The 13,638-nt window shown below is 39.0% G+C and overlaps 1 protein-coding gene and 2 pseudogenes across 2 annotated transcripts; 1 reads left to right on the forward strand and 2 right to left on the reverse strand.

Moving 5' to 3' along the window:
* Positions 1-1,859: 1,859 nt before the first annotated feature.
* On the reverse strand, positions 1,860-4,292 carry LOC148195902 (large ribosomal subunit protein cL38-like; annotated as a pseudogene). The gene is made up of 2 exons (XR_015780799.1): positions 4,111-4,292; positions 1,860-2,614 (listed from the first exon to the last, which is right to left on the reverse strand). The product of XR_015780799.1 is annotated as a large ribosomal subunit protein cL38-like (transcript).
* On the reverse strand, positions 3,630-5,904 carry LOC148195903 (pentatricopeptide repeat-containing protein At4g38010 pseudogene; annotated as a pseudogene).
* A 762-nt stretch (positions 5,905-6,666) lies between these two features.
* Positions 6,667-11,193, forward strand: LOC148195904 (uncharacterized). The gene is made up of 2 exons (XM_088095320.1): positions 6,667-6,676; positions 10,289-11,193. The coding sequence occupies exons 1-2, from the start codon at positions 6,667-6,669 to the stop codon at positions 11,191-11,193; spliced, it is 915 nt and encodes a 304-aa protein (XP_087951446.1).
* Positions 11,194-13,638: the final 2,445 nt, after the last annotated feature.

Genomic DNA, 13,638 nt, shown 5'->3' on the forward strand with positions numbered 1-13,638 from the left:
TAGTTTCGTAAGAACTAAAAAGAGAATCAGGGCACCGAAACAATCAAAGGAATATTGCACAAATAAACTGATGGTAATAAATTAAATTACAAGGTTCACTAGTGACTACTGTAATCATGTAATCACTATGGATAGGACTGAAATCTTATCAAACCTGTATGCTACTGGATCATACTCTTCTCTTATATTGTCCTGCTCCCAATATTCTTGTTCTTTACCTGAAACAAACAAGAAAGAATACATAGCCATCAGCCTAAATGCATATGATTAAAAACTGGATGTTATTATGACTGACAACTTGTTTTCCTTATGAAAGGACAAAAAGTGTTTTAACATTAATTTAATAAAGCCAAACAAAATTGAATGCAAATTGTTAGTACAAAAGAACACACAACGAAAGTTGATTAGTGTTAAAATATGACAAAATTTCAATAGTAGTATACCTGTATTTTACAATTAATTTGAATATATCTTAGGTTACCTCTCAAGATTAGTCCCTACATTTCTTTACCCCCAATGATTCATTAATAAGTTAGAATTATGATCTAACATTAGCATAAATAAAGGCCAATTTTATGAACTAGTTGTAGAAGGAATAAGATCAATTTTATAGTGTAGTCACTTTGAAGACTGACAATGATTCATTGTCCAATATAAAATGAAAATCCAAATGAAATAGACATATTCACTTAAGTAAAAATAAATAAATTAAACAATAATAATAATAATAAAGAGTATTAAATGTATACTTCTTTTAATATTAATGTGTATTTATAAACTATTAACTAAATGATTAAATTGATGATAGAAATATAGTTATTTTGACATTTAATATTCATGATCACCTTAGATGACAACAGGTTGAGTCGAGCACAGATAGTTTATCCGCAATCCAACCTCACAAAAAAATTCATTCTCTACCTACTTAAAAAATATTTGCGAATATTTTAAAACCCGCAGATACCCACATATATCTGTAAATATTTTAAAAATATATTTTTATAAATTATCAAGATAAAATTGAAATAAAATTTCAAATAATATATAAAATATAATATAAATTAAATTAAATACAAATTAAAATTATATTTTAATTAAATTTAACCTCATAAAATATAAATTAATGTTAATTTTAATTAAATTTAACTCAATAAAATATAAATTAAATTTTTATTTTTATTTTTTGGAATAGTGGATATCCGCAAGTACGGATAGTATAATACCCACACCCAACCCACTTGCAAAGAATACGACTTCTTAAGTCAACATAAAAGCAGCTGAATTATGCTGTCTGAGTGTCTGAATTTGTAAAACTGAGAAATGAAATACGAATTGTTTCCTTTTGAGAACTTGGATTAAGGGAGAGTATTCTGGTTAACACAAGCTTGTGGTAATTAACAGCTTTGTTCTGTTCTGTTTCTGCAGTAACTACTTTCCATTACAGATATTTACACAGACCCTTGGTCAGACTGTACACTCAAATATTTTTCCTACTGCCTTAGTTTTGAGTTGAAGGTGTTCGATATTGGTCCACTTATGCCTCTTTCTTTAATTTCTCTAGTATATGTATACATGCGAGAACATAGCTAAGTGGAGAAAAGAAATAAGAGACAAAAAAAAATGTGAAAAAGAAAACTGTAAGAAGAAAAGTAGTGCAGAAAGAACATCTGTCTACAAGAATTCAGAAATATAAAGGTAAAGGAAGTTGCAAAGGGTTCCTGAGTGTGTAGGGAGAGTGTCTAGTTTTAGTCTAAAAATTGACGTATACTAGACGCATTCAGAAAACCTAACCATCAGTTCGCAAATTAATCGAATTCTCGTGCTCACCGTACCTAAGAAAGTGAATTCATCCAAAACAATTGCACAGATAAAAAGTTTCATTTGAGATTTAAACAAGAAATATAAGATAAAATGTTTAAAGAGTAGCGAATATGAGGCTTGAAGAAAACAGAGAAAGCATGAAAACGACGACGCAGTACCGAGTGAGTGGCTAGGCAGAGGGAGGCGGAGGAGCAGCGGAAGCAGAAGAAGCGTCAGCAGGAATAACGAGAGTCCAATCCGGAGGAAGAGGAGGCATAGGATCGTACACAGTTGGCTTGCGGTTTATATCCCATGGCTGCGTCTTCCGTGGCCGAGTCTTCATGTGATGCGCAGTCGCTTTCTTCTGCGGCCGAGACGAACACACTATCGTCACTTCTCTTTCCAATTCCCAGTGCTTGTGGTGGCGCCATCACCACTCCACACCCAAACATGCTTGACAACGACGACATCCTTCTCTCTTCTCGCTTTTCTCTTTTCTCTTCTATTGTTTCTCAAACACTCATCTCTTACCGGTTTATCCCTCTCAGATATTTTTCCAAAACTTCCCAATTTACCCTTCGAATTTTGGTTCGGAGGTACAAGGCCCAAAGGTTATTTGCTTTTTCCCTCTTCGATAGTTTCCTCCTCCATCCATTAAATTTTTCCTTACACGACATTATTCTGGAAAGTTTTGAAGAGTGTAAAAAGAAAATTGACAGGGTACAGAAAGAAACATCCTCCCTCTTCACGAACTTTACTAGGCCTGGTCTTTTCTTTCTATACCTTTTGGGCTCCCCTTTTGCAGACACCTTTGCTGAAATTAATCCATGATTCGATAAAAGTACAGAAGCATGAACCATTTAATCTCTAAATTTATAATGATGAATTAAATTTGTTTTTTACACTGATAGACAAGAAAAATTATTTCCAAAATGTTAATTAATATTAATGTGGTCTCTCTGAAATTAATTTAATCATTTCTTATTAACTAGTGTAACACCTGTAACATCCCAAAAATACAGTAAAATCATATAATAGAATTAATTACACTAAATGATAAACCAATTCAGTTTTATATTAAACAAGCGAACGCTCTTGACCGAACGGCCTTACATAGAGTTGCCAAAAGTGAACTGTACAAGATTCAAGGGAGAGGAGGCTGCTAGTTCTTGTTTCATTTCAGCAATAGTCATAAAAAATAAACTCAAAACATACGTGTACTTTTCGATGAAAACGACACATTCCGGAATAGACAATTTCTGAAACCACCACTTAACTAACTATGCAAGTACTTGGTCAAACAACTGCTTTAATTTACACAAGTAGTGTAAATTATGTTTATTTTCAAGAATTTATCTTCTATAAAATTGGAATCTCATTTGGAAGAAAATAAAAAAATCAGCATGCTCATGCTTCAGGAAAACTACTACCAGTAATGGTAGAGTTCTTCTATTATTATGACTACGTGCCATTGAATGAGTTGACGCATTCCGTATCTGAACTTACCCAAGTGGCTTCTATTTCTATTATGTTTGTCTCATGTCAGAGCTTGTGGCATAGTAACTACTGTCGTCAAAGTTCAGGTGACCATTGACCGATCGCTCACAATCATAAACATTAAACGTTGTCACTGTCACGGGCAAGACAAAATTTCCCTTTGGCCCCTAAAAGAGGGTACCTATGAAACCATCTTGCTCCTGAGCTGCTTCTCAATGCATAAGCTTAAGCTTAATTTGGCAAGGAGTGACCCCGTATCTTTTCCATAAATGCAGTGCTCTCGCGTTGTAACTATTATGAACTTCCATATCAAGTCCCAATCTGGCCTGGTTTGAGCATAATAAATAAGACAAGTCTAAAATGATTTAGAGACACTTTATAGAATGCACCATTAGAAGTTGTTCAAGTCCATAGACAAAATACGTGAGCTCAGGGTCAAGTGTGCTTGTCTGATTAGCAGAGGGTATTAATATGCCCCTCAGAGTATATTTGATTGGCAAGGATGTCCAATAGTACGTAAATATCCTCACTTTGAGGATGATTACTGTCTCCAACTAAAAATTCATGACTCTTACCATCCACCCTTATAATGCTAGACCCAGGAGCCTTGTATTGAGAATCAAACAAATTACTTCTAGGGCTACGTTCAATGGACCGAAATACATTCGGTTTAGGGGTTGTTACTTGCTTTTATGGTACCGTTTTCTGTTGTATTAGAACTCTATAAATAGAGTTCTGTTTTGTATTTTAAGGTTTACAAAAACAGAGAAACATTCAGTATTATGCAATAATATCAGATTAAAGAAAGGTTACCTTTTACTTGTTCGTCTCTCTCCCCTCTACATTTTTCCCTTCTGCACCGACGTGATCTGAGGCTCCCAAGGCTGCCGGACCACCGCTGGACCACCATGCTTTGAGAAGGAACTCTCTGGAAAGCTCCGTTCTCTCTCCTCACTCGTATGACAGCTCCTGGACACGTTTGCAGAAGAGGCTGAAGCTGACTGCCTTAATCATGCCACGGGCCATCCAATATTGGGCCTCGTTACTGTGCATGCCATTTTGGGCCTCGACTTAATACCTTGCTTATTCCTTTCTGCTTCATCAGTCTCCTAACATTTCTCACGTCAGCCCATTTCTTGTTAGAGGCATACAGATTAGAAAGAAGCACGTATATGCCACTATCTTGAAATTCAAAATTCTGCAGTGATTTCAAGATTTCTTGGGTGAATCCAACATTCCCATATGTATTACAGGCACTCAAAAGCGCTCCTATGATCTGCACATCAGGGGACATGGGCATTGTCTTTATCAACTCCACAGCTTCCTCCACCAGTCCAGCTCTGCAGAGTAAATCAACCATGCAGCCGTAGTGTTCTAACCAGGAAGAAAGGTTGTAGAGGGGACTTGACATCTCATTGAAATACTTTCGGCCTTCGCTGACCAAGCCAGAATGGCAGCAAGCTGTTAAAACAGCAAGAAATGTCACTTCATTAGGCTTTGCACCTGACACTATCAAATCTTTAAATAGCTTCAATGCTTCCCTCCCAAGTCCATTTATTGCTAGGCCACCTATATAGGCATTCCAAGTACGGATATTCCTAGAAGGCATTCCACCTATATAGGCATTCCAACACAGCATTGCATACCACCAACTCCTTCCCGAACAGACATTTGAGACCCAACCCATGAATTCCTTTCCCCAAATTTAAACAACCCAATTTCCCACAAGCCCCAAGTATGCTGACAAAGGTTGCCACATTAGGTTCCACATCCATTCTCAAAAACAATGCGATGGCCTCATTAAACAACCTAGCCTTGACATACCCAGATATCAAGCCAGTCCAAGAGACCACGTCTCTCACAAGCATGTCATCAAACACCTTGCCAGCACCAACAGTGTCCCCAGAAATGCAATACACATGGACAAGAGTGTTTTGCACATAAATGTCGCACCACAAGGCAGTCTTCAAAGCTACGGAATGAAACTGTTTAATCTCTACAATCCCATAAAACTTAGCACAAGATTTCAAAACTGCTGGGATAGTGTACACATCAGGCACAAAACCATTCCTAACAGTCCATCTATAAATCAGGATTGCAAGCCAGGGTAAGTGGCCAGAGGCATAGCCAGAAATCAGCAAATTGCAAGGGAAAGAGCTCAAGTTCCAATCAAATTGCTTCAGGAAATTGCAAGGGTAATGAACATCTGTAACATGTTTTCCCAAAAAAATTGCAGCCTTGGAAATAACCAAGTCATTGGCAACAAGGGCAGAAGTCAATAGATGCGCATGAATTTGCTTGAAGGATCTCAAGCCATTGCTCTTGTGAATCAAATCCAAGAGAACCGATTTCAGAGATTGCCCAGCCTTGCTCATGGTAGTGATCAGTGCTCAAACAATCCATCCAAAATCTTTCACTGTTTATGAGTGGACATAGCCACGCTTAGTTATTGGCACACAAGGTTATCAAAATCACAAGGAGTTTACGTTCCCACACCCTCTAACCTTGGTGTATTAGTAATTTTGAGCGTTCGGTCTTAAATTGGATTCTTAGGTTTGAATCGAGAGCGTTCGGTTTTGGTGCAATAGTGATTATAAGCGTTCGTCCTAAATTGGTATTCTCAGGAAGTGATCTTGAGCGTTCGTTTTGGTGCATTAGTGATTGTAGTCGTTCGTCCTTAATTTGGATTATTAGGTTTGGATCATAAGCGTTCGGTCTTGGGTATTAGTGATTGATAGCGTTCGACCTGGATCAGGTATTTTGAGGTTTAGATTGTAAGCGTTCGGTCTTGATGTATGAATTATGATTAGCGTTTGATCTTGATCTGATAGTGAACGTTCGATCCTGATGGTGATTATTCTAAGTTAGTGATCATTCATAGAGAACGTTCGGTCTCGATGATGTTTGTCCTCAGGTAATGCTCGTAAAAACTTAGCGTTCGATCTAGATGAGGTTTGATGTTTGACCGATCGTCCAAACAGTGTTCGAATAATAGTATTCAGTCTAATAGAGTTCGCTGTTTTAGCGTTAAGTCTAAGTGCTCGATCTTAACGTTCGTTCAATAGTGTTCGACCTAATAGTATTCTGTCTATCAGCGTTTGGAGTTTTAGCGTCCAGCATAAGTCCTTGATCTTAGCGTTCGTTCTTTTGGTGTTCGAACTAATGGTATGCGGTCTAATAACGTTTGGTGTTTTAGTGTTGAGCCCAAGAGATTGATCTTAACGTTCGTCCAAGCAGTATCCGATTTGAATGAGGTGTTTGGTTTTAGCGTTCGGCCTAATAGTATTCGATTTAATATGGTGTCCTGTTTAGCGTTCGGTCAATAGTGCTTAATCTCATGACGTACGGCCAAATAGTGTTCAATCTAATATGGTGCTCGGTATTTAGCGTTCGGCCTGATTATGATGGATTTTATAGCGTCCGTCCAAATAGCATAGTGTTCGGCAATTTAGCTGTCGACAGATAGCGTTCGTCCGAATAGCGCGGTGAATAGTGTTGGCTGTAACACCCCGAAATTTTGTGTTACGCTGACTAATTTTTCCGTAAAACACGTAAGTAAAATTCAAATTTTTAATATTCAACTTCCACGGAAAAATAGTACGTTATTTATTACAAACCGATTATTCCGAAAATAAAACGTTTAAATAGTCAGGATCGAATACAAACAAATACATTCCCAGTCATCTATCCCATCTCTCTTTCCTCCTTTATGCATGTTCAGAAATATCAGCCATCACATCTGCAATAACATCTGCTCCCGTATAACATCACACATTACACGATCATCGCATTCACATGCACAAACAAGCAAGGGTGAGCTAACAAAATACAATTCATATACATCATAAATCTATGATCAAGGCTTATCTTAGTAAAATCCTCTTCAAATCTGCTTTTAATCTCTCTGCTGTGCACTGATATCGTGCCACATCATTCTCCGAAACACGCACCACTGCACCCACTCAGTGCATTAAAAACGCACCAATCTGTGCATGCACGCACGCCACGTGTCGCAGGAGAAGCTTCCAAAGCAGGGATTGGTGTGCAGGTGGCAGGCGGGGAGACGCTCGCCTGTTTTGACGTGGAATCCACCAAAATTCTGAGTTTTGAGAAACTCTCTCTCACTTGCACGCACACTTCGTCTTCCTCAGAAATCAAACCCTTCATCTTCTCCAACTTCTCTCTAGAACCAGACCACCTTCTCTCTACGATAACTCCTTACCTTCTTCTCCGATCCCATTTCCAGCACCGTAGAAACGTCCACTGCATTGAGAGCTATCCACTGGACCGAACAGTTTCAAGAACTGGAACTGGTAAGTCCCTTTCCGTAGCTCGTCTTTAGGGTTCTGGAAAAATAGGGTTTTTAGTTGCATGCAAACTTGTATTCTGAGTATTCTGTAATCTGTGGTTAGATTTTGTTCTGGAAGAGTCAAGGACCTAGGCAAAACGTAGTTGGACGAAGCCATTTTACCTTTAGGACAAGCTTGAATTCCAATCCGGGTAAGGGAAGCTTATATGTTTAATTTGTACTCGTTTGTTGTGAAATCTGGATTGCATGTGTGAAAAATATGAAGTTGAGCTGTTATGAATGGTTACTGATATCTGATATGAATTCTGGTTTGGATGGATCTGTCATGAACGAACACTGCTTGTATGAATTATATTTGATGTTGAATTTGATTTAAATGCATGTTGATTTGATTATGTATGAATGAAGTATGGTTATTGTGTGGTTGGAATGATTAAAATGTCGAAATCTGTATGATGAGAATGTTTGAGGTGAATTGAATCTGGGAATGAAAGTATAAAGTTTATAAATTTGAAATCTGGAAAATTCTGTTAAGCTTGTGAAAATCTGAAATTTTAGATCATTCCCTTTGCTAAATGACGCTCGTCACTGTACGGTATTAGACCGTTCGGTTTTCATTAAAATAACTTAGATTGGAATTCTTTCATTTGGAAAGAATTCTGCTCGAGAACGAGCGTCCCCATTTTTGTGAATGAGCGTTCGGTTCAGCTCAGTATAGATAAATATTTGAAACTTTATAAATACGTGACGTTCGGCCTTAAGTCGAGCGTTCGTCCTCAATGACGTTCGGCCTTAAGTCGAGCGTTCGTCCTTAATGTCGTTCGACCTTGTGTCGAACGTTCGTTTTACAGAGCGTTCGTCATTATATTGAACGTTCGTCCCAATTGGCGCTCGGTCTTATACCGAAGCGTTCGTCCTAGATAGCGCTCGGTTTATACCAAGCGTTCGTTCTGATTGGTGCTCGGTCATTGACCCAGCGTTCGTCCAAGGAGGGTTCGGTTGTATAACTGAACGCTCGTCCTTATCATTGAATTCTGAGCGAACGTAACTGGCGTTCGTCCAAATTGTTAATTAACGTTCGTTCGTTGACTGGCAGTGTTGTTTTCTGAAATTCAAATCATATTTGGTTGTGTATCTAAATATTTTCTTACTGACTGTATCCTTTGGATTCTACCTGGAGTCTTTATACTTAAAAATTTTCTAAGTATCATCCATATCTTCTAAGATCAGTACCTTCAAAATTTTTAGTGTTGGAACGTATTAAGTGGATAAATGGTTCGTTTCTTTTGTTCAGAAACGAGGATGTAGGAGTACTGTAAAATGTTAGTCCCTATTGATTGAGTGATGAACGTTCGTGAATTTAAGAGAGTGGAACACAGAATGAAAATGTGAATATGAGAAATGTTTAATATGGACGAATGATATTTTGAACGAATTATTGGAAATGGATTTTAACGAGCGTTCCAAGGAGGAACGTCTCAGATATGATTGATTATTGAAGTTTTGTAAAGTATGACTGTGGGCATGCTAATGCTGGCTTGGTCCATCCTGATATTCCGTGATACTCATCTTCACGTAGAAGGGAGTACTCATGTGTGGGAATGGCAGGAGGCTCTATTCCTTAGGGGTACTTTGGATAGAGTTAACCTCGAGTGGCAGCTGTCGAGTGCAATACAGTTACCACACCACTCGGGTGCAAGGACGCCTGTAGCTACACGGTTCATACAGTCCGAACGGTCTGTCTTTTATATACGTATCTATATGATTGTGGATTGATAAGCTTACATGTTGTTTGAGTGGATTGAATGGTAAATGTATGTGATTATTGTATAAATTAAATATTATAAGCTTACCCTTGTATTTCCTTTGTGTTGTCTACTGTCCATGTACCTCCGTCTTGTCAAATGCAATGATCATCCGTTGTGGATGTGAGCAGGTGATGGTACGTCCCTTGAACAAGTTCTGGAAGAAGAAATTTTGGATGAAGCTAACCTGGTGGAGGTTGAAGTGAAGACCGAGCCTTAGAGTGCTCGTTAGGATAGTACTGTGCGTGTTAGTATAGTATGAACGTTCGGCTAATTATTTTGTAAGGCCGTTCGTCTTAACCATCTCTGATTGTATTTTGAGCGTACGTTCTTTCGTATTCAAGCCGTTCGGCTTTTAAACGCTGAGTTTAATGTAAAGACTGTTTGTGATTACTGTTAATTGTAATTAATTCTGATTTATGGTAATTACTGTATTTTGGGATGTTACATTAGTGGTATCAGAGCAGTTTTGTTCTTTTAAGGAACACTGTAGGTTATGAGTGCACTACGTTTTTGCTGTGTGCTTATTATGTGTTAATGAGTTATTGTTTTAACTCTCGAATTTTACTAACGCTCGTTTTTCTCTGATCCAGAGAACTAATGGCGCCTAGACTTCCTCCTCCTCCCCAACCGAATGAGTCCGATACGTCCAGCAACACTAGGTTGTTGGAAACCGTAGTTGAACGACTGCATCAACAGAACACCACGTTGCTGGAGCAAAACGCTACCCTGATGCAGCAAAACCAAGCTGCTATGCAAGGTTTGGAGGCCTCGCGTGTCAATTCTGAAAACACGCAAAGGCAGTTGATGGAGATCCTGGCTGCAACTAGAGGTGCGCCTGGAGCATCTTCTTCAAACACTGCCCCGCCTACTGCAGAATGGAGTTTAGAGAGCTTTCTTCAACATCATCCTTCCAAGTTTAATGGAAAATGCCTTCCTGATGAGGCAGATCATTGGCTGCGGGACATTGAGAAGATTTATAATGCAAAGAGGTGCCCTGACGACAACAGATTGGCGTTTACTGAGTACTTGTTGACTGGTGAGGCCAGCCACTGGTGGACGAGTGTGAAGGCTATCCTGACCGACACTCATGCTCCTATCACATGGGAGGTTTTCAGAAACAAATTTTATGAAGAGTATTTCCCAGACAGCGTTCGCTATGCTAAGGAAGTAGAGTTTCTTCAGTTGGTGCAAGGGGGAAAATCTGTATCAGAGTACACCAATGCCTTCAAACAATTGTTGAGGTTTAATACTATGGCCACTAGTGAAGAGTGGCAGTGTAGGAAATTTGAGAATGGATTAAGGAGCGACTTGAAGGTGTTGATATCAAGTTTATGCATTCGGTCATTTCCTGCCATGGTGGAAAGAGCCAAAGTATTGGAGAAGAATATGGCAGAAGTGGAACGACAAAAGAAGCAGCCACAGGTGACTAGAGGACCGATTGTATCCAGGGGTACTGCCAACATGAGAAGTACTCCTTACGCTCGTCCAAGTCAGTCAAATGCAAGTGGATCACGAGCGTTGATCACTGCCGGGCAGCCAGGAAACGTTACTTGTTTCCAGTGTGGAGGACCACACTATCGTTCGTCTTGCCCTCAACTCATGGGAGGAAAATTCTGCACTCGATGTAGAAGAAGTGGGCACTTGGAGAGTGAGTGCAACATGGGTGGACGAGCTGTGTTGAGGCCACCGAATGCTGGCAGAAATCAGGCTAGAGGAGGACGAGCCCAAGCAGCTGGACGCGTGTATGCGATTACTGGTGCAGAGGCAGCCACACCTTAACCAGATCAAACTATATACCCAAGTACGAATTATGCTTCAACCATATGCATATACCAATATGTATCAAAATATCAAATTAGAATGCATACGCCAATATACATTACAAAATAAATCAGACTACATCCACCAATATTACAGATCAATCAAAATACATACACCAATTTGTACTAGCGTCACTCCCATCACTCTTTTCAGAGCTTCCCCGGGCCGTTACACATTACCCTAATGTGTAGTGCTGCTTCCCATCACTCTATAGGGAGATTCCCCGAGCAAGTACACAAGTCACCCTCCATCACTCTAATCAAGAGCTTCCCCGGACAAGTGCAAGTATACCCCTCATCACTCGCCTAAAGAGATTCCTCGGGCCCGCAAGCACAACGCCAATCAAATTTTGTAATGAGCTTCACCGGACTAGTACCCCACGTCACCCCCATCACTCTTACATAAATGTAAGAGATTCCCCGGGCGGTTACACACGTCACCCGTGTATAGGGTTACTTCCCATCACTCTATAGAGCTTTCTCGGGCCAGCAACCACAACGCTTACTATCCACCACTCATTTAACGACACCAAGTAGCCAAAAATACACATATCCAATAATCCTCACAATACCAATCCAACCATACCATAACGCACATATCATATCATCATCACATAATCATCACAATACCAAATTTTAAACAATTCAAGTTCTTCATTTAACATGAAACTTATAATCAAATCATATACAACCATGATTTCAACAGTACTTAACCATTCAAACATCATTCTCCTATCAATTTCCAATCTCAATCAGATCAACCAACATTCCCATATCAAATAGATATTTCAAACAACTCAAAACAGTGTACACCTAACACATTTTCTTTATATCTTTTTAATATCTTTTTAATACTCATTTTTAGGTAACTCAAACAGGTTTGAAACCATTACCAACAGTTCCAGACGGGTCAAGAACCCCCAAAACGACCTAGAGAACGTCCAAAACGGACATCCGGAACCCCAAAACTATCGAAAACAAATTCTGCAAAGTGCAGGTGCGAGTTAACTATTTTGACGAACGTCATAAACAATTGGACGGACACTGTTTGGACGAACGCTGTTAGTCTTAGTCGAGCACTATTGGGACGAGCGTTTTACTCTTAGTCGAGCACCATTGGGACGAACGCTGTTAAAGCTAGCGCTTCATGGACGAACACTGTGAGATCAAACACTAGGCCGAACGCTCAAAACCGAACACCATATTGAATTCAACACTCATTGAACGAGCGCTTTACTATCAAACCTTATGAAGACCGAACGATAATTAAACCATCAACTGACCGAACACTACTAAACCAGCGAATGAACGAACGCTACTAACCAACACCTGAGCGATCGTTACTAAACCATAACTTGAGCGATCGTTATTTAAACCAATGACCGAACGCTATTAATATCATCCCTGAAAACGGAACGCTCTCCAGAGAAGGACGAACGCTAAATGCCTAAGCCAAAGCATGATTATGACCGAACGCTACTATCAAGAACGAACGTTAACCAAACCAACATTTGATCGAACGCCACTCAGCACATGGCATGACCGATCGTCCAAATCCGACATGGACGAACGGTCAGTTTTTCGCATCATGCAGAATTCTGCAGAATGGTAGCAGAACCTCCCTTGACCATTTCTAACCACTTTTCTCAACTTCTTAGACTCTTAATTCTCGTTTTAGACTTAATTAAACTTATCCAAATGATTCTAAGCATTTCTACTACCATTTTTTTAAGTGATTAAAGTTCACTTTCAGCTCCAAAACACTAACTTCAACAACTTAGGGACCCAAATTTGATTCTACTACTTGGAACATGTTTTAGACCACTTTTATGTTTCTAACAAGTCACAATGGACTTGTCTAGACTGCCCAAACAGTCCAGGAACACTGCAGCCCTCATTTACTCAAAATCCCTACCTCACTTCCTCTAAAATAGCCCAAATTGACCATAAAGACACTTGATTTCCTTTCTAACAACACTACCACCGAATTTTCATGTCAACACAGATCCAACATACACAATTCCAATAATCATCTCATACTTCCATCAATTCATCCAACCAAAAATTCATTAACTAAGCAAAACACACAATTTTCGTATTCCATGAAAAGTGAGTTAAAACTTCCTTGTTTACCACCCTAATTCACACCCAAATCCATCAAAACTTCATTTATGCATATACCAACATGCTAGAACGAATTTCCATCATCCAATTCACATATATTCATCACCTTACACAATTATTTCATCATCCAACTTATGCAGAATTCATAGATTAAATCTAACTCCCCTTACAACTTTACCTTCAAGCTTCTTTCATATTCAGAATTCTCAATCCATCATTTAATTATCTCACCTTATCATATTGATAATAACAAGTCCATAGATTCAAACAGAAAACCAAA

Source organism: Vigna umbellata, chromosome 7, assembly GCF_029865625.1.
Source record: "Vigna umbellata cultivar VRB3 chromosome 7, Vumbellata_1.0, whole genome shotgun sequence".
Taxonomy (NCBI): Eukaryota; Viridiplantae; Streptophyta; class Magnoliopsida; order Fabales; family Fabaceae; genus Vigna; species Vigna umbellata.